We start from the raw sequence: 22,350 nt of genomic DNA, 5'->3' as shown, positions 1-22,350 counted from the left end.
ATTTGCTGCCAGAGTTATGGCCCTTGATCACTTTGAAAAATCTTGTGGATGCTCTAGAGGCCAAATTTAAGTTTAAATTTATACACAGTGTTTGAGGTCATGAGAAGAAGATTCCTATTGATTTTCAACGATTTCCGATAATTACTGCCAAAGTCATGGCCCTTAAGTTATCATCCGATTGACTTCAGATTGATACACAGGTGTCACAGAGTTTAAGATCTTGAGACGAACAAGTATATTGATTTTCAATGAATTTTTATGACTTGAACAGTTAAATCCATGATATTAAAAGCTTTGCATACAAAATGTTAGCATGGGGCAGAACTTTATAAAAAACCAAACAAATTCTAATAGTTTTCTGATAATTACTTCGTGAGTTGTTGCTCTTAATCAGATTTTAGTGTATTATAAATGTTTCATTACCGAAAAAAGTAAAAATATGCGACAACCCTTGTCGACTGCCAGGACGATTTAGTTGCTGTGGGCGTATGTTTCGTTGCCTGGCAACCTATCTTATTGTCCTGTAGTATATGTAGAATAACACAATGTGCTACATTACTTATCTTGCATATAACTCAATAAAGAGTTCCTTAGTTTCAGCAGCACAGGTTGGTGTACATGGGAAGGAAGATCTACATGTATTACTGATTAAAAAACATTAAAACATTTGTTCAGCGTGAATATTTTAGGTTATTTTTCACAGTAGCAAGTAGAACACATCAATGCCAGAACAAGACATTGGTACATGTAGATACATATACTGATATAGAAACATTTTGAAATACTTTAAGGAATACCAACCCTACTCATTCTGAACATCTGAGACACGCTACCTGCGGAGAAGTATCTCAGACACAGTCAATAGCCATGATATCCATATCACGTGATCTACACATCACAGGTCATGACATTGACGTCAATGGGTCATGAGGTCAACATTGTAAACAATAGGTTTATCTTCAGCACTGTGTCCGTTGCACCCATAAAGACTATATAATTCGTACAGTCCCAAGATGTTCTCTCTTCTTCCAATGATTTTTCACAAAAATAACATCTACAACTCATAGAATTGACGTTGTCTTCAATGACAGCGTCTGCGAGGGTTGTTCATAGAGGCCGCCATATTGCACTATTTTGTGCGTCGGTCGGGTCTATTTCAGATATACACAATCAATTCTGTTGATGTTTTTAGCGTTGGGATTGACTAATAGTTAATGTGTTTCAGTTCTAAAACAAATATTTTAAACTTTAACGCAAATTTAGAAAATAGCCAAATTCTGGCTGGGATTACTGAGCAAGATGGCCATTCACTGTATACATGTACGTGCGAAAAAAAAAAGCTAGCCACCAATTAATTTTCGTATGTTAGTTATGTACGCAACCCTACTGTTAGCGTGTGCTGGAAATACTTACATGTTATGTAATGCTACTGATTTCCTAGCATGAAAAACATGGCTGTACGATAACGATTTTATAGCATGTTAATAGAGCTGAAACAATTCACCGGTCAACTGTTGCACCGTGATTTTTCCATAAAAACGATGAAGGATCGTGATGCTCCGGAATCGTTGGGCTATGACATGATACTGTATCATATCGTGGCACGGCATGTCGTTTCAGCCCTAAATTGGTTATACACTTACGATTTTCCGGGTGTGAAAAACATGACTAGATACCAGCAATTTCTTAGTGTTTTAATTTTTTTAATTTAATTGAAATGTGGTCGTATATTATCATCGCCCCTGTCGGTCCGTACGTACATGTTCCTCGGTCCAGCATACTCAATTATTTGTGGACACTGTAGAGGCTGAAGTGAATATACAATTGACTTTAAATTTAAACACAATGTTTAAGCATATTGATTTTCAACAATTTCCGATCATTACTGCCAGAGCTATGACCCTTGATTACTTTGAAAAATCCTGTGGAGGCTAAAATTAATATCCAATTGACTATTGATTTTTAAGGATTTCCAATAATATACTTTGAAAAATCATACGGATGCTCAAAAGGCCAAAGTTATCATTCTATTGATTTTAAATTTATTCGCAGAATTTAAGATCTTGTGATTTTCATGATATCAAATGTTTTTAGTACTAAATGTTAGCATGGGGCAGAAGTAGAAGCCCCCAAAAATTCTAATGATTTCTGATAATTACAAATGAGTTGTTATAGTCAGATTTTAGTGTGTTATAAATGTTTTCATTACTGACAGAAGAAAAAAATATGTCCGACAACCCTTGTTGACTGCCCAGACGACTTAGCTGCTGTGGGTGTATGTTTCATTGCCTGGCAACCTATTTTTACATCTCTTTTTTGAATTATTTTTATACGCCCACATTTTCATATGGACGTATATTTTTCTGTGTCCCTGTCCTTCCGAAAGTTCGTCAATTCACATTCTGTTTGTCAACTTTGACGATTCCTTTCGATAATCAATGTGTTGGTATACAGAGATGTAGAAAATACATGTAACAAGCCAGAAAGGGGGTTGAAGTACATGTAGCATGTATCTAATTGACAGAAGAAGAGAAATAAATTCAATAATTGTACTTCCACATGTACTTATATGCAAAACGTACATGCTACAGAATATGAAATATGGTTAATTGCTCATACATGTACATGGATGGCATAAATGTATGACCCAAGACAAATAAATGCCTGGTTGTGATCATTCTGCCCTTTTGGGAAATTTGTTCCACATTGATTAAAATATTTTCATATTGTCCTTCAACTGAACAAACCTGATAACCATATAGTGATATTTGAGCCAAGCCTAGTTACATTAAATAAGACGTGTAAATAAATGTAACATATTGTGAATAAAGTTGAATTATTTCATAATTATTGATGCATAAGCTTATGTTTTTTAGCATTCTATTTTTATATTTATATATTATAAATGATGGATTATGTATTTGATGTAGATGTGTAGGTTGATGGTATACCACAAGCCTGTTGTTTAAAACATCAGTAAAACCTGTCACAGGTGTTCTAATAGAAATTTACGCTCAAATGTACGTCAGTGTATAAAAGTGATCAATGAATGGCATATATTATTTATATTTATAGTAAAATCACCTGATCTAGAAGTATAGAGAACAATATGATTATTTTGCATGAAAATATACATGCAGGTCTACCGTACTAATTACTACCAATGCTATTGCTTACACAAATAGTTCAATAAGTTAATGTGTACAGTAGGTACACCATAAGGACAAATTAATTTCAGAATATATTTTTCCCTCCAAGTACATGTATATAAAATATAATAATTATTTGCATAAATCAGTGGTGGTATTGCCAAACACAACACCCCTCAAAACAATACACTTATCTGTGTTAATCAGATAAGCTGATCGGTAATGTTTGGATTGGAATATTTGTTCAAGGTTTGTTCAAGCTGATTTTTTGGCACATGTATAAGATGTAGTTGCTACATGTAATATTAGTTCTGTGAAATCAACTAATATTAAAAAATAAACAGATAACAGAAAATATGTTGATTTCAAAGCATCATTATTTCTTAAAATCTGAAAATACACCAAAATAGATCCTTCATGTATACATGATCATTTAAATTGAATCGAATAATTGCTTATAATATTTAATTAGTAAAACCAAACCAGCATTCGATCTAGCAACAAACCAGTTAAAGGACAAATTGTATGACCTGCTTTTCATAAAGTGCATTTGCTTACATTTGTAGGGTTAGATATATTTTACATACATACATCTAATCAATAATTATGTATTGTATGTACAGTAACTCTACAAATATATAATTATATAATCATAAATACTGTCACATTCTTCATTATTGTAATCCCCGGTTGTACTTGACAAGGAGTAGGGTCGCCTGTCCAACCTTGTGGGTTTTCTCCGAATTATTGAAATAAAATTAAACCATGTTTGTCCCGAAATGACCTAGTTTGTGTCGAGTGGATGTTAAACCCCATTTCTCTCTCTTCATTATTGAAATTTGATCTTTCCTCAAGGTTGTACATTGAAGTTGGTGCCAATTTCATCATGCCAATTTTTTAATTACATACAGAAAACATTATATCTGGAATGCAGTTGCTCAGCAGAATTAGTTCTGTAGACTTTTCAAATAAATCGGAAGTGTCATCGAGTATGACTTGTCCACCACAATTGTCACAACTGATTACCAACTGAAGCAACAGTACAAAATATTTGTATATATATTTAAATTCAGATATTTGCACAGCTTCCACATTTATTTACTAATGGTGCACCAAGGCAATACTGAAAAAAAATATAAATTAATGCAGTCAAGATATATGTACATTTATCAGAAAAATGTAATACATAAAATAGCTCCAGCGAGAGTTGGTCTAGATACATGTACTATACATGTTTATTATCATTCTATTTTAGGAAAGATACAATCTAAGGCTGACCTTAAAAATATCTTTGTTTCGCCTAACGCGACCGACTAACTAAAACCACCCCCGACTTAAATTATTTTATTGCACTTTTCCGCGATCTTTTTATTTTATTTTGTGTGTCAACCTGAAATATATCACGAGAGTTATTTCCCTTTACTATGGCTATGGTTTGATTCATTATTGAAACTGGTTGATCAAGACGAAAGCGTCATAGGTGTCGCTTCTCAACAAAATGGTTGCAGACGAAAGCACGTCCATTCCCACGAAATGATTCTGCCTCTATGTCTGTGGGGCGTCGTTTTAAACATGACGACGATATTTTCAATATCCGTTTTCGAGAAAAATAAAGGCACAACCCGCACGATCGTTAAAAACGTGTTGAGGGAGTTTCAAACGTGAGTTTGTCGCAATTTGTGTGCGAGTCGTGCATCAAGAAAAATCCCGATGTCATTGATTTGTTTGCCAATAAAAGAAGACGAATGTTTGCACCCGGAAAATTATCAAGCTGTCAAATTAGCTCTTAAAAAAAAAAATCAGAAAAAAAACCCGACCTACCGACCCTTCTCCTCGATTGTGGGTCGGGTTTGGTGAAACAAAGATATTTTTAAGGTCAGCCTAATACAGTACATTTGAAGGTACATCTAAGTTAGCATGGAATTAAAGTTAAACAATAAGTTTATCAACACATACATGTACATGTATAGTAAATGTTTTTCTTGGTCAATTGCACAATGGACATAAGGTACATGTATTATATCTTCACCTACATGTATAGTACTCTTCATATGGGCGTTTAATCAGATCTTATTAGATAATATTAATTAAATACTGACTTCCACTTTCAGTATTCTAGTTATTATTTTATAGGTGGTATGTAAATGTAATCAATAATATTGAAATAGTATTGTAGCCTCGTAGGCGTTGATGAAAGCAGTAGACGTTGATAAAAGCAGGTTGTTCTGAGCTTGACGTCTGAATATGTAACTATGTACATTAACAGCAACCTACATCTACATCTACATGTACATACTACATGTACCGGTAGATGCAAAGTTACATGTACATGTAGTGCTGAGATTCTGCTGGTGGCCCTTAGCCTCAAGGTTACTATTTCTCAGTAGCTTCCTTTGCTCCAAATTTTTTAAGTTGTGACAGGTAGCATTAGTCTTACTAGAACACTGGATGCCACTTCTTAACAATTGGCTTATGAATGCAATGGAGGCTTCAGTTTTTTGTGCATTTTTTTCAAATTGGGTGTGAAGCATTGTGATCATGAGAAGACAGGCCCTATTGATATTCAGCATTCTACGACTTTCCTTACCAGCATTATGGCCCTTTGCTGAAAACCTTGTGAACTTCTTTCTTCTGTAAACAAGTTTGAAGATAAAGTAATTTTTATACCAGATTTGTTGATTTGAGAATAAATAAACTTCCATATTTGATGGTGCAGTTGATTTTCTGGCAGACATGTGGATGACTATAACTTGCTAATCAGAGGATGTATAACGTTAAGGGTCATAACAGAAATGAAAAGATACATGGTGCTTCATTATTTGCTGCTGAAAAATAATGAATTTTAGTTGAATTGATTCAGATATCCCACACATGCATTTCAATAAAATCGACACACGAGTCCTATATTTCATGTAGTATACGATTGGCATGTTGCCCCTACATTATTTGAAATAATGGTGCACCAACATCAAAGGATGACATCTCATCTGTATTTTAAGAGAATAGGCATATATATAATGTATGTACATGCAATGAATATTCTATTAAAAATCTGATGATATCAATACATGTATATGTATATGTAACAGGTCAATACTCTATGCATCATTGGACTACAGCTCTATATGCTTACATTTATGCATGTATAACTGAACCGCCTGGTATTGCATCATTTGAGCTCTATTTGTAAAGCTCTAATGATTTTATTACAACTTCTGTAAAATAATTTCACTAAAACATGTATAGTCTCGTTATATACATTTCACTTGTACCCCATTATCTTAGAGAGGTCAAGTCATCCAAATGCCAAGTCATTTCCACAAGTTCTGAAGTCAACTTTGAGGTTACAATAGATGGGTAGCTACAATGTAATGAGTTATGATATCTTAAAATGTTGATGACTCTGTTATTCATTGTTTAATTTTCCTTGATTTTCCAACTGCGGTAAATAAGGCTTTAAAATTGATTTTCAAATAAATACTCTATTGCCATAGTCATACTGAATTCAAATCGTCTAGAAGTTTACAATAGGTTATGCAATTTTCAATCTATATTATAATATTTGTCAATGAGTTCATTCCCATTGTTATTTACTTGACAAAAGCTAAATTAACTTGTGTTCCAATCAATAAACAGGAACAATAAACCCAGCAAAATTGACACATAAACATACACACAATGTACATGTACCATGTGTACCTACAGGTACAGGGGTTTGATGGCCGAATGGTTAGCACATGCACGCCGTATCATAAGACCTGTCATTGAGTCAACCGGCGTGGTTTTGAATCCCCGGTTAGACGATCGTCTGTCACACCTCGTGGGTTTTCTCCGGGTCCTCCGGTTTCCTCCCACTGCTAAAGACCCCTACGCGCAAGCGAATTATTGAAATAAAATTGAACCATGTGTTAGTCCCGAAATGACCTAGTTTGTGTCAAGTGGGCGTTAAACCCCATTTCTCTCTCTCTCACCAACAGGTATACTTACAATCAAAAGGGAGATAACTAGTGTCTTATATGGATGCAGACCACCATTAATTTCCCCATTGATTTCACTGTTAATTCTGGCCTCTTTGCCCACCACCAACTTTTCCCCAAATTTTTGTCGGGCTGAATGCTTTTCACTACAGACAGAGGAGCAAATGGTCATGTCTTTGCACTAAAATTTGTATGAGGTTAACCACAAAAATTTGGAGATACACAAACTTGAAGAAGCATACTAAAAACATGTAACTAGTTGCCGTACATATTACTGTAGCCAACCTGATAACCCTGTTATCCTTCCGCCTCAAAATCATGAATATTTACCAAAACCTGGCAGAAAATGTGAATTCAAACCCTCGTCATCCATTCTAGACCAAAAAATCAACAGCAATGGGCATGCCAAAGGGGAGAAAAGACACTAGAGAGAGAATTGCTATATAAATAGACGAACTACAATTTGTGGGTACCGAGATGGTGAAATTTAATGGTGGTCTGCTTCCTGTATGTTTTTATAAGTTAATATATCATCAAAATTCTTTTCTTTATAGCTTCACATTTAGTTTTGCAACAATATTATAATACAGATACAAAAATAAATAATTACTTCAGAAATGGTGACCCTTTAAAGTTATGTACTGTTTTGTATACCTGGTTGCAGCTCAGGTCCATGGGCCTTTTGTTCTAGAATTGAAGATTCTTTCTTAATTTTGTCAAAATGTGAGTTCTGCAAAAAAATTTAGAGTTTCAAACAAGCCACATCATACGGTCTGTCATTGAGTCAACTGGCGGGTTTCGATTCCCCAAGGAGTAGGGTCGCCTGTCCAACCTTGTGGGTTTTCTCTAGGTCCTCCAATTTCCTCCAACTGCTAAAGACCCCTAAACGTGGGCGAATTATTGAAATAAAATTGAACCATGTGTTAGTCCTGAAATGACCTAGTTTGGCCTGGATGTTGAACTAACTCTCTCTCTCTCTCTCTCTCTCTCTCTCTCTCTCTCTCACTCCAAAAGTGTCAAGATCAGTATTGCTATTTCAAGATTGTTCTTGCCAATCATTTTTACCGAAAATAAAGGGGCACAACTCTTATTGTTATTTAAGCAGACGGAATCAGACCATATTTAAAATTCTTGCGTCAACAAAATATTCAAATTTGTACCTAATATAAATAGGTGCACCTTGCTAGTTTTCATATTTAATTCCCGCACGGTATTCAAATTTATGTCAGTAATATTTGTACAAAATAACTTGTTTTCATAATACAAGTACGATAGAATGAAAGCGTGCCGGCCCTCAATTGCTTCAATTTCACAGTAATATTCCTCCAAAATTACATGTCTTCGTTTATACAGCAGAAAATGAAAGCAAAATGTCCGAAATAAAACCATGTATTTCTTCAAAGCAAACAATTTGTAGGGGTTTTTTTTCTATCATATTACTTGCAAATGTTTTTATTCATTCGTCCATGATAGACACAGGCACAGTGATCAGTGAGAATCATAAATGAAATGGCTTTAAAATTAAATTCCATATGACTATGCCATATAGGTTTCAATAATAATAACGACAATATTTTAAAAAGTAAACCTCTGTCAGCATGTGTACAAAATAAAAAATCACAACGGTAAACGCTATTTAAAACTAAAACTAGCATCGCTGGTCATCGGGGATTCGGCATTGGAGCTTATTAATAATCACTGTTTCTCGGTGTATTCGATTTTCTATCCAACCAAGGATTATATTCAACTAAGATTTAAATTTAACTAACAACTGTTCAGTTAAACCATTAAATTATGATCCAATTATTATTTTATTATTTACCGGTGCACCTTCAATTGCCACGTGGCCTATTTCCTCAAGGCAACTTACTGAACCTGTTATGAATAATCAGCAAGCTTGTTTTGTTTTTTTACCGGATTATCAAAATTGCCGTTACTTGTGCTAATTAATGGGATTATGAACCATGTGGCCGATTCTTACTAAGGTATGATTGTTATTGTAGCCGACAAGCAAGTTGACTGACTTCTTAATTAACGAGTAATAATTAACCCGTTGTAATTTAGCCGAAAGTAGATTGATTTATGATACCATAGTGGCCAGTTCATTGTTTTACCAATCGGCTTGATTGAACTTCAAGCGGAAAAAGCCGACAAAAACCAGCCGATTATGATCCCTGCCATACAGGTATCTTGACGTATGATTGGGCATATTCCTGGTCAGATGTTTGGAAAATAGCGTAGGTCATGTCCAGAATATATGTGCGAAATAGCATCGGTGGTTAAGACTGAGGTCACTTTGTTCATTCTGCATACAAAAATGGTACTCCAGTCCTCTCTGATTGGCAGAGAGTTTGTTGAAAAATGTGTGCTCAGATGTTCCTTAGATAGGTGTGTGACAATCAGTCAACACTATGTGAATCTCATGATTACATGTTTTCAATAAATGGATATTACATCACTTTTGTTTCTTAGATTAATTAATTGATATAATACTGATAACTATGATTACTGTCCAAGTATGAGTGGATTATTCACATGATAACAGGACATTTGAACCTTATAAATAGATTAAACTTGAATATGATGACTATTATTTCGCTGTACACAGTACATTTACAAGGACTAGCTGACCTAAATTACAGAGTAAGCTTATATATTGTCAACCCTCTTTACTCTGGTAAACCAAGTTAACCGGAACACTAAAGCTACCAAATGACTATACATAACTTGTAGAGTCTTGTATAAACTATTGCCTGTCATCAACAAGTTTTAAAGTGGGTTCAATCAGGATACGCTACTTCTGATGCTCCAAGCTTATCTTCAACCTGGATTTTTTTCTGAATGATCATGTTCCAGTTTAAAAAGTTAAGAGAAAAACACAAACTTCTTTCCAGGTTAAAAGATAAGTCTAAAAGTAAGTTTGCTTGTTCACCATACAGTATATTATTAGATTTGAGGAGGCTTATGTTTTTGACAAGTATATCAACTATTGGTACTTAGAGATAAGATTGCTAATTGAATTAAGGGGTAGATCTATTTTCTAAGTCTATCTTAGATATATTAAACCACACATTATTACTTTCTTATCAGAATGATCTATTAAAAGAAAATGATACTTTGATGTGTATTAATATTAAGTGTGGAAATCGAACACCAATATGTAATAAGTGGCCTATCTACATGTAAAGTACCGTGGTCAGGCCACATCAGTGAATACATAGAGAATTAACTTCTTAACACATTTGTGTAGGATATTTAATTAACAGACAGAAAAACAATGAATTGAACCATGCCATCCTTTTATACACGGTACATAATACATGTAGGTTTGAGTACTGCAGACAAAATCCCTACAGTGATACATGTGCATTGCAATATTTCTACTCGCTGTATCGCAATATCTCAATAAATTACAATTTGGAAATATTACATACATGTAGTATGGTAATTACATATGTGTTCAACCTAATTATTTCATTTTTATACGCCCACATTTTCATGTGGACGTATATTGCTGTCGCCCCTGTCTGTCCAGACTCTGTTCGTCTGTCTGTCCAGACTCTGTTCGTCTGTCTGTCCGTCAATTTGTTTGTGGACACTCTGCAGGTCACAATTTTTATCTGGAAATATAGGTCAATCTCCCAAAGATCTTGGTTCCTTTCGATATTGGCATGTATCGGACCATAACTTCATGGATTATTGCCCCTGATGGTACGATTTTGATGAAACTTGAAATGCATGTTTATTACCCAAAGATCTTGGTCCCTTTCAATATTCGCGCATATCGGACCAAAATTTCCTGTATTATAGCCCCTGATTGTACGAAAAATCACGGTTTTAGCTTGTGGATCCTTCAAAGATCACAATTTTATCCAATTTTAAAAAACGTTTTTATTTATCTGTGTTATATGCTAAAGACAGTTGAGTTCCAATTTCGTGACAATCGGACCAAAACTGCCTGACAAAATGGTGGCTCCTTGTACGCAAATAGTGTAAAAATATGTCATACCAAGGTTGGGGACCCTCTAGAAGTCACAATTTTAATCCGATTTTGATGAAACTCAAAATATATGTTTACGTCCCAAAGACCTTGGTTGCTTTCGCTATTTGTGCATATCAGACAGTAACTTCCTGGATTACGGCCCCCGATTGTACGAAAAATCATACTTTTTATTTTGTGTATTCTCTAGACGTCACAATTTTTTATCCAATTTTGAAAAACGTTTAAATATACCACTATTCCACCATAATGAACAGGAAAATCAAAACGAACTGCCCGACAAAATGGGCGCTCTTTGTACGCAAAGTGTGTAAAAGTTAAAGTATGTAATCCGAAGGTTGTGGACCCTCTAGAGGTCACAATTTTTATCCGATTTTGATGAAACTTAAAATGTATCTTTATATTCCGAAGATCTCAGTCCCTTTTGATATTTGCATATTTCAGACCATAAATTTCTGAAATAAATAATATGGCCTCTGATTGTACAAAAATCGCTTTTGTTTTAAGCTTTTCCTCCTCTATCCATCTCTTGCAAAATATGGGCGTATCTTGCCTGGCAACCGCTGGTTAATATAGGTACTGACGTTGCATTCTGGAATGCCACCTGGAGTCTCAAGCACTTCTATTATTCATTCTCAATTGTGTCGCCATTATGATTGCTCTTTAGAAGGGTTTGTGTGTTCAAAAGTTGTTCTCCGTCTCTGCCTTGTTTTTTGAGTGTGTTTAGTGCAATTAGTTTGTCAGTTGTGTTGATTATTTTGTTCAACCCAGCTGTTTGGAAAACATGAGATCTACATGTAAGAAATGATATGTATTATTCATATTTGTTTCCATGTTTATCTCATGTTTCATTTAGCTATTTTAATGTGAAATGATATTTTCACATACTAATGATGGGTCTCCTTCAGCTTTCCTGTTTTCCTTCGTAAAGTTCCTCTGCCAAGAACTGCTATGCACAAGCTTATTATTGAATTGTCATCATTCCAAATGTTAGTCCAGAAATGACCTAGTAAAAACTCATTTCGTTATTTCACTATTTATTATTAATATAATTTGTTGCAGGTTGGTACCTTACATACAGCCGATGTTTCCATGAACATGTTGTATATACATGTACTACGCATGTTAGTGCAGGAATTTTGTTTGATCAAAACCATTTACCCATGTTTTATTTATGTATTTCAGAAGCAGCGCCTGTTTTAAACAACATGGTAGGAACATCATCAACAGTCGAGTCAGCAGAATTATTTCAGTCTATCCAATCTTTATCGATAGACGATTCTTCTCCTGCAATTCGATATCATGCAAACGTAGACCTAGTCCCAATGACATTTCATAACATGTGTGGTAAAAACCTTTATTTAAACCGTGACATGACAATAGCCACACGAACAGTCGATGAATATTGTAATGCATATGCATTTACTTCACGGCCTTTACATTGTGGAGAAAAAATTGTAATACAAATATTGAACATTGAGCAGTTATATGTTGGAGGGATAGCTTTCGGATTAACGGTATGTGATCCGGCAACATTAACAGGGGACGATTTACCAGATGATTCTGATTGGTTATTAGATCGTAAAGAATATTGGGTGGTAAATAAAGATATTTGTCGTAAACCGGATGTAGGAGATGAACTAAGTTTTTATCTTACAAGTGAAGGTAATTAATCTTGAATTTTATTTTCATCTATTTTTACTATCTACATGTTTTGTTTTTTATCTATTTTCTCAGAATGTTATCTTAAAAGATCCATATTTAATAAATTTAGTAAGTGCAATCGTTTTACCAATGACCATATTCTTATGTTTAGATGACATTAAGATAGTGTAAATGCTGGCGTGTATAAAACTTGGAGAGTGAGCATTCATACAGACTATGTTCAGACATCGAGGCCTGAGGTTATAGTTAATTACACAGGCATATAAGAACCCATAGATTTCTACAAAAGATAATGCGAAATGCATGCCTGTTCATACGGCCAAGATAAACAATCTCTTAAACAACAGAAGCCTTCTCGAACTTTGGTTCTAATTAAGTGACAGTGATGAAATATGGTGTATAGGTTCATTACATTAATACCTTGAGTAAATTTGATAATGAAGCATCCTCTGTCCAAATTAAGCAATTTGGTTGGTCAAGACTTTGGAGATCCATAACTTTAATTCTAATTGAGTGAGAATGGTGAAACTTAATGTATAGTTTCTTTGCCACAATACCTTAAGTAAGCTCGATGATGAGAATTTTATGCGTAGGCTAAGTAGCGATAAGCAATTTGATTGGTCAAGACTTTGGAACATAACAACTCTGCTTTTAATTGAGGTAGAATGGTTAAATTTAGTGTAGATGTTTATTAGGTGAATGTCTTGACAGAGTTCAATGATTAACATTTTCCGCTAAAGCTAAGCAGAGCTAAGCAATTTCATTGGTCGATGCTTTGGGACAAGATAATTTTGATTTTAACTACCAGGTACATGTACTTCAAAGCCTTGACTGAGTTCCATCAGGAACATTTTCTGCTATTTATTTTGAAAGTGATGGGGGGGGGGGAGAGAGGAGGGGGGCTTGTTTATTTGGTTTATTTGCCTCATCTTAACAATAACAGTCAGACTACAAAGTTAAGCTAGCTTAATAATCTCAAGACCACTGTTAAATTATCGCATAAACGGCATATTGGAGAGCAAAACTGTGTACATCATATAATGTGTGTTTATAACCCAAATATATCGGTTCCTTTCGATATTTGCACTTTTTGATTATGGCCCCTAAATTGTTTGAAATGTGTGTTTATAACCCAAAGGTCACAATTTTTTATTCAATTTTTATGAAACTTAAAATAGGCCTATATCTTTACATCACAAAGATCAGTCCCTTTCGATATTTGTTCATTTCAGACCATAACTTTCTGAAAAATGGCCACTGATTGTATGAAAAAATGCTTTTGTTTTTAGCTTGTTCTCTATTCATCTCATGTAAAATGTGGGCATATCTTGCCTGGCAACTGCTGGTTAATAGAAACTTGCAACAATATGCATGTATTTATGAGCTGTTACATGCTACTGGATTTCCCCCAAAAGTCTAGTGACCAACACACTTTTGACCGAAATCAGTAAGTCCATATATATATGTAAACATACATGTAAGCATCTAATAATATACAGTATATTCAGTAGAAACAGTACATTGCTTTATTATGTATGTTGATTGCACAAAGTTAATCTTTTGTTTGTTGTAAACATGTACATGTCTTTGAAGAACTGACATTACCATAAAGTTTATATTTACATGTAGTCAAATCATGTGATATATAAAACAAAACAAACATTAGATTTAGATCTTGGATTGCATAATAATAGAGTTCACCTTGTTGCTCTTGCATTATGATGAAATACATCAGAATTGTTGTGCATTAATAAAGAAAATTGTATTCCAGGACTGTAGTTAATCAGTAAAATACTAGTACAAATCATGAAACTGTGTAGTAAAATAAACACAACAGTTCTATGGAAAACAATTAATCAGACAATAAGTTAGGTTACCTTTAAGGTAATTAGAAGGGAATCTCTGGTTGATCAGCATTAACCAAGTATTGTTGTGTACATGTCTATATTGTCTTGTTACATGTACATGTATATTTTCATATTTTATCATTGCTTGATAATGACTAGAGAAGCCTAGTCGAAACATCGCCCAGTAATATTACTAAATTAGTTTACCTGTCTAAATTCTAATTCTTTCAAAGTCTATTCTTTATGACTGAACTCAAAACCAATGCCAAAGGGACAAAGTAGACATGTAATGTTAATATTGAATTTCATGCAGTCACAGTATTTCAAACAACACACACCATTTAAATGGCATTATGTAATTGAACACATTAAAACACATAACAGTTCTATGCGTAATTTACGTGACAAGGAGTAGTGTCGCCTGTCCAACCTCGTTGGTTTTCTCTGAGTACTCCGGTTTCCTCCCACTGCTAAGGACCCCTACGTGCAAGCGAATTATTGAAATAAAAAAAATAAACCATATGTTGGTCCCAACATGACCAATGTTTGTGTCGAGTGGACGATAAACCCCATTTCTCTCTCTCTCTCTCTCTTTTTCTCTCTCTATATGTGTAATTAAGGTGTTAAATTAATATTATTATATGGTGCTAAAATTAAGTAATTATAAGATTCAAAGAGAGAAAACCGTTCAGGCAATATTGGATTTGAAAATTGGGTATCGGTACTGGGGCACTAGGAGATGAAGTAGTCATTTAAGTCTCTTCAATTTTGTTTCAATTATCATCTTCTCAGTAATTTATAGTTAATGTTAATCTATGTAGGCCAGCTACAGTAAACTTCAAAGAATAAAATTACATGTAGGGTGAATTACTGTAAAGGGGGATAACTCTGTATTTCTTGGACAGCTGCAATTGGTAACTTCTTGGTTTTGTTTATATTACTTCACCATGTAAGATATTGCTTACATCTAATAGTTGTGATTTAGGTTTAAAAACAGCTTTCTTGGCAAGAGTACAACTCCACACCAGGCTTGGGTTTTCAGCTATTTTAGGACTTCCATTCAGATGATATTTGGCACAAAAAAGATGGTTCTGGTTTTAGCCTAAATAAATCATTGCCAGGTCTGCTGAAGCCAGACAAAGATTTATAATCTTTTAAGACGTTGAAAGATTACAATGGCCACAAAATGTGTAGTTCCTGAAAGTGTAATTTGTTTTAATTGGTGTAATTAGATTCTAGACTGTTTTCATATCAAAATGGAATGGAATCACAGTACGGTTAAAGAGTGTCATGTACATCATGAAGATATTAGTAGTTCTGGTAAGAATTATTAACCGGTAAATGTTGTATTGTTTACACATTGTGGTTTTTTTTCTATGTTAAGTGAATAGGTTTATTGTTATGTTGAAAACTGCTATCTATGTTAAACATAAACAGATTTACTTGTTTCAAGGATATTTAGAAGTTATGTAAAGAAATTAGCTTTCTAAGGAATTGATACTAAAATATCTAAAATTCATACAATGTATAGTTGCAGATGAGTGTGTTAGAAATTTCTGGTACATTTAAAATATCCATGAGAATTAATCTACCTGGTACCCGTAATTTTTCTTGACTCAGTTCAAGTCTAAATTCTACTTGAACTCAATAGTTCAAGTCTAAATTCTACTTGAACTCAGTAGTTCAAGTCTAAATTCCACTTGAACTCTGTTGTAGAGAATATGAGTTTATTTTTTAGGTAACTGAGGAAACTTTTTTTCACATGATTAAGTTTATTACTGATCATTGATGAGATATTGACTAACAAAAAAAAAGAGAATTTCTGAAAATTGGCAATGTATTTTGTTAGTCTTCACGGGTTCAGAGAATTCATGATCTACTAGAGTCTTTTCATTTTACACAGATCATATTCTCAGGTTATTGTGAATTTTTTGGGCTTGCAGTAAAATGACCGTAATTAACTTGAAATACAAAATGTATGATTGTGACATCCAGGGATCTAAGTACATGTAGTTACTTGTATGTTAGTTCTGTGTATGACCGAAATTAACACAAATATTACAGCCTCAAGAAGATTGCATTAACATACAATATATAGTCATAGATTGTTTAAAATGTACATGTAGTCCATTGCAATCATTGACAAGTGTTTTTTCTTGTTTTGACTTTAATTACCTTGTGTTTCATTTTTTATTTCTCAATAAAGAGACAACATAATATATTGAAAAGTCTACAATAGTACATGACTTTCTTATTTCATTGAAAATTTTTATTCTAATTTTCCGTGCTAAATGGAAATATTGAATTTGTTAGATGTATTTTATGTGCGAATTTATTTTTTCAAAGTCAGTTAAGGACATATGATTTGATTTTATCATTCATAAGTAATATTGATAATATTAGTAATCGTCTTGGAAAAGAAAATTTAATCATAGATGTTAAATTACCATACATCAAATCAACACCTGATTTTCACCTAAATCAAAAAGTATTAAATTAACGTCTTATTAAATGAAAAAGATACCATTTCTTTTTATTCATAATTTATAATTATATCTGCTAATATCTAATTGAAGCACTGTAATTTGTAATAGTAATAATAATACACCTGCTACTATTAGTGTGTATTGTAGGATAAGGTGAATTGGCTTTTTGCCCATACATGTAGATGTTAATGTCAGTGAGATTCCTGAAATTTAGACATTGAAGTGTAAAAACTTTCCATGTATTTTTTCTATGATAAGTAATTTTTTTGAATGTCGTAAATAGACGTAAGGTCAAATATATTTGTAGAAAATTTAAATGATTGAACCTGGATTGTTTCATTAATTTATGACAGTTGTAAATATGAAGCAAACTGTAATATGTTTATTAACAGGTTTACTTCAATGCACAACAAGCCAAATTGTTTACATTTATCTTGGATATATGTACTATTTTAATGGACTTAGTGATTTCGGTCAAAAATGTGTTGGTCACTAAACTTTTAGGGAAAAATCCAGTACAATGTAAGAGCTCATATATAAATACATGTATATTGTTGCAAGTTTCAACAAATTCTGTTAAAACTTCAATGTCCAGCTAGCTGACTACATGATTTTTGAAAGCAGGGACACTTGGTACATACATGTACCATGATGGAGTAAAATTTTTATAGACTTTTATGAGCTTCACTCACCAGGTTTTTTGGAAGAAATTGTAGCACAATAAATCTACTTGTCATTCCATGTCAAATGGACCAAATTTCGGAAAGTTGGGAACATGACCCACTTCAAATAAATTATAAAAAATATATTTTATAGTATATGGCCTTAAGCTAACTTATACCCTTTAAGTGAAAAACACGCTGCGATTTGAAATTAGGGTACTGAAATGGATCATAAATTGAGTAAAATACAGATCTATATTTCATTTCGTTTTTTTATACTTTCCATGGCCTACACTACTATACATGGAGATCTGACCAGTTATACTGGAAGGTCGCATCAGGGGTAGTGTAAGCAGTTTTTGACCCTATGACTTCAGATATTGATTAACCAATCAGCATCAACATTTCTAGTGGTTTACCCACAGTTCCGTGCATGGCACGCCATGAAGTTGCCGTAATAGATGTTTTCATTGACTAATCCCCCACGCCATCCAAAACGCCTGTTATATAACAACTCTTCCATATCCTAGTGTAGTACAAACAAATAAAGCGAAATTTTGAACAATAAAAAAAGAAACAAAATAGGGTCTGTGTTTTAATCAGATTGATTTTGGCCATGTGGGACAGGGGGTCATATTCTGAAACGGGTTGAAAATTAAACTTCATTTATCCCACTATAACATATATTAAAGTCCATCTTATATGAGGGGTTGGATGGCCGAGTGGTTAGCATGTGCGCACTTTATCATAAGGTCTGTCATTGAGTCAACTGGCGTGGTTTCGATTCACCTGTTTGTATGTGACAAGGAGTAGGGTCGCCTGTCCAATCTCATGGGTTTTCTCCAAGTCCTCTGGTTTCCTCCCACTGCTGAAGACCCCTACGCGCAAGCGAATGTTTGAAAAAAAATTGAACCATGTTATTCCCGAAATGACCTAGTTTGTGTCAAGTGGAATCATTTTAGATCTAAATTTGTTTTGCCTCACAAATGAGTAAAAAATGGTTATTGTAGCACCATGGGTCTTCTGTCAGACTTGGAGAGTGGAGGACGCCAAACCGGTCGTCACCTCCGGCGTATGACCCATGCAAGTTTTCTTACTACATATCTTAGTAGCCTTGTGGTCTGTAGTTTTCAGGCATCTAGTGATAGTGAAACACTACTGTACTTCAACTTTCTAAGCAGACAAAACAAGTTTTCCCCAGTTTTTAAAACAAAACTCAATAGAAACGATACTACCAGGAGCCTAAAAGAGTCATTATTCTATGTTAAGAGTTGCTCTTAAATGACAAATATAAGGGGTCTAATCTAAGTCTTTCAGAAATAATTTTAATCTGATCGTCAAAACCCAATATTCCAATTCGTGAACCATATTAACCATGTGCATCCAAAATGATTCCATATTTGTAATCTACGCAATAAGTCACTCTACTAAATAGACATGTTTGAGGGGTATACAACGTAGGTCATTTAAAATTAACATGACAAGCCATTAAAACTCCATCACCACACAGATTTCAAGTGCCAATTAAAAATATAAGCCATCAAATACACACGATGGACTTTAATGTAGTTATAGCAGGGTAAATGAAGTTTCATTATCAATCCTTTTCAGAATTTTACCCCATGTCCTACATGACCAAAATTGAAGAAGAAAATGGGTAAATTTGTACGTTTTCAGTCTGCAATGAATTTCGGGACTGAATATTTTGAAAAGTATATATCACATAGATGCAGAATCTTTTGTAAATTGATATAAGACAAACTGAAATTAACTCTACCAATTTTGGAGGTTGTGTATACAATAGTGACTCTGCCAGAGGCTATGGAAATCCTGAAAAAAAAAAGAATTGAATAGTTCATTTATTCAACTTTTGCCACCTGTTGGCGTAAAAATTATGCATCACAGATTGAGTTTGATGCAAAATTCGAAATCTACACCAAAAGTTATCTTAGATTACAAAGTCAGAGCGTTCCATTCTTATTAGAAATGTGAGTTTATGGCGCCTGAAAAACTGAAAAAAATATACTGAAGTAAAGGACCGTTTCAAATGGCCATATCTCAGCGAAATTTTGACCCAGAGATGTAAAATTGCAGATTTGTTAGTTTAAGACCATAATACTATAACATATTTTTTTAATATTTTAGGAGTTGGTCATGTTCCCACCATTGGTCCAGTTCATATGGAATGGCCCACTTGTATTTCCTCAAAAGTTGTCATTTTTGCTCTCCAATATGTCATTTATGCGATAAGTTAACAGTGGTCTTAAGATGCTAGCCTAACTTTGTTATCTGAACGTAAAGACAAGGGAAATAAACCACTGGTTTATGGTGGTACAATGTATATTAGATTCAAAATTCTAACGTGCTATCATCTAAACCTAAATTTGTTTGACATTCAATGTAAAGCGAAAATGAAGTAGACATTTTCCGTCTTAATAATACATGTACCAATAAGATGAAGATGAAATAGACTTAAAATTGGTGCTGAACAAATAAAGAAGTTGGATTACACATTGTCTTAATTTAAAAATTGCATGAATAGAAGTTAGAAATTAGACGATAGCATGTTAGAATTTTTGAATCTAATATACTGCCATACTGGTTAATATGAGTACATGTAGCTAGGACCGGGAAGTAACATGGGCCAGGTGACGTTGGACTATCCCTTCCGGTTTCGGAGTTACATGTACACTACTTTCAACCTGTGCAGCACTGGGTCATCCGCTAGTAACACATAAAGAAATCATAGAAACCAATGTATAATTAAAATTGTTGTAACTTAGTTTACAATTTTTAGTCCTTCTTTTTTTAAATACGCATGCTTTTAACTGTTTGTGGTCTTACACACTATACACTTTATAGCGTTTTTTTTCTGGTTTATTGAGGCTTGTAAGATGATCTTCAGATCCAGATATTACTAAAACAAACATCTATATAAACAACATTATACATGTATATAATACATGTTTGTACATAATAAAATAATGTAACATACTGTAGTAAAGCAGTTTGTTTGTAAACATATAAATATTTGTGCCATGAAATTAAAGCCTCATAAAAACAAACATTTATAATCCAACAAGTCAACTTATACATGTACCATAAAGAAGGCCAACTGAAAAATCATTTAATTCAAATGTATGTTAATTTTGCTTATATTTATTCAGTTAAAGGCCTTTTATTTTAAGAACCTTGGAAAATAATTAACATTAAAAACTTATGAGTTTTATCCAGAATGCTTATTTTGTATAACTGTTGAAATAGACTCAATTTTAATCAAAAGTTAAATTTCTAAACTTTATGCTCAATATAGTTACCAGAACAAAACTATTTACATATAGATTGTACGAATTGAACCATGACCTGTGTTATATCAGTGATAACAGTATATTTTTAGCTTTTAGTGCTTCAAATATAACACTGTTTTTTTTCTTCTTCTTTTAACTGTTATCAATGTTGTGCATTCCTTACTACACATATCTCTTGTTTCTTTGGAAACAGCAAAACTATTCATTCTGAAGTCTGAGAATGTTTATAAGCTGTTTTAAAGATTGCATGATGTAAAATATATATATAGTGGTATGATATTTATAGTGTATTGGATATCATCATGTCCCAGTTCACTTGTCTGATCAGAAAGTTTGTGAATAGTGTAGATAGTTGACCAATTCCCAAAAGTCATTAAAATATCTGAGGAACCCTGCCCTTCCATACTGGTAATCACCCATTTGTGCTTGTACTGTAGTCAGCCACCTCGCCCAGCTGCACAGTTCATGCTTTCAACCTACTTTATTCTTTGTTATTGATTTGTTATAAATGAACAGTTGGGAAACACTTTTGTAAATTAATCTTATGCTTGTATCATCTTGTGGGGTTGTACAAAATATAGATGAACGAGGTTGTTTTTTTATAAATTAATAATGATATTGCGATTTTAATATGATATTATGGTCAAGATGTTACATCTTGAACAAGCTCTATAGATATTTGCTCTTATTTCAAATATGAAATTATGCTCTGGGTTCGTCATCGTTTATAATTCGTACTTAATCTAACACCTTGTCGTTTGTTAATGTTTCATTTAGAACTAGTTCTTTCCAAATATTTCAATGAAATAGCTTTATTAAAGATACATTATGGGAGATTTTTATAGAGAGTTGGCCATTCTTGCTATAACAGTTCAAAAGTAGACGATGAAAGAAGAATATAATGAAAATTTCAGTCAAATTACTTTATTCTGAACAAAGTTATCATCGTTGTAATATTTGACTAGAAATGGTAGTCAAATGTATCTTCACCTTGGCCGATCGTTTGACAGGCGTTAACTCCACCTACATAATCTTGATTATCAAGTAACGTTTTCAATGGATTGAGACAGGGTTGCAGTTCAATTCGTATCACATTTATTTTTACTACAAAATAAAAATAAGACTTTTATTATATAGATAAGAAGCGAAAGTTTGAAAGGAATGGACCAAATCAATGAGGCATAATTATAGCCGACTTCTTGTTAGCCTGCGTGTACTCTTGTACTGTAAGGTGACCACGTGACTCCCGAAGCAGA

General features: G+C 33.6%; 1 protein-coding gene across 3 annotated transcripts in view; it reads left to right on the top strand.

The window, feature by feature from the left end:
- Positions 1-22,350, top strand: part of LOC126814969 (protein neuralized) — a 42,192-nt gene that overhangs the window by 14,832 nt on the left and 5,010 nt on the right. For 2 of the 3 annotated variants that reach the window (XM_050540456.1, XM_050540455.2), the window contains exon 3: positions 12,312-12,791. In XM_050540456.1, coding sequence (XP_050396413.1) covers positions 12,312-12,791 — 480 coding nt within the window. Of the gene's footprint in view, positions 1-9,800; positions 10,041-12,311; positions 12,792-22,350 lie in introns of those variants that run through there. The other variant, XM_050540457.2, reaches the window with a different exon arrangement.

This window comes from Patella vulgata, chromosome 3 (genome assembly GCF_932274485.2).
Source record: "Patella vulgata chromosome 3, xgPatVulg1.2, whole genome shotgun sequence".
Taxonomy (NCBI): Eukaryota; Metazoa; Mollusca; class Gastropoda; family Patellidae; genus Patella; species Patella vulgata.
This window is presented reverse-complemented; position numbering and strand designations above follow the sequence as displayed.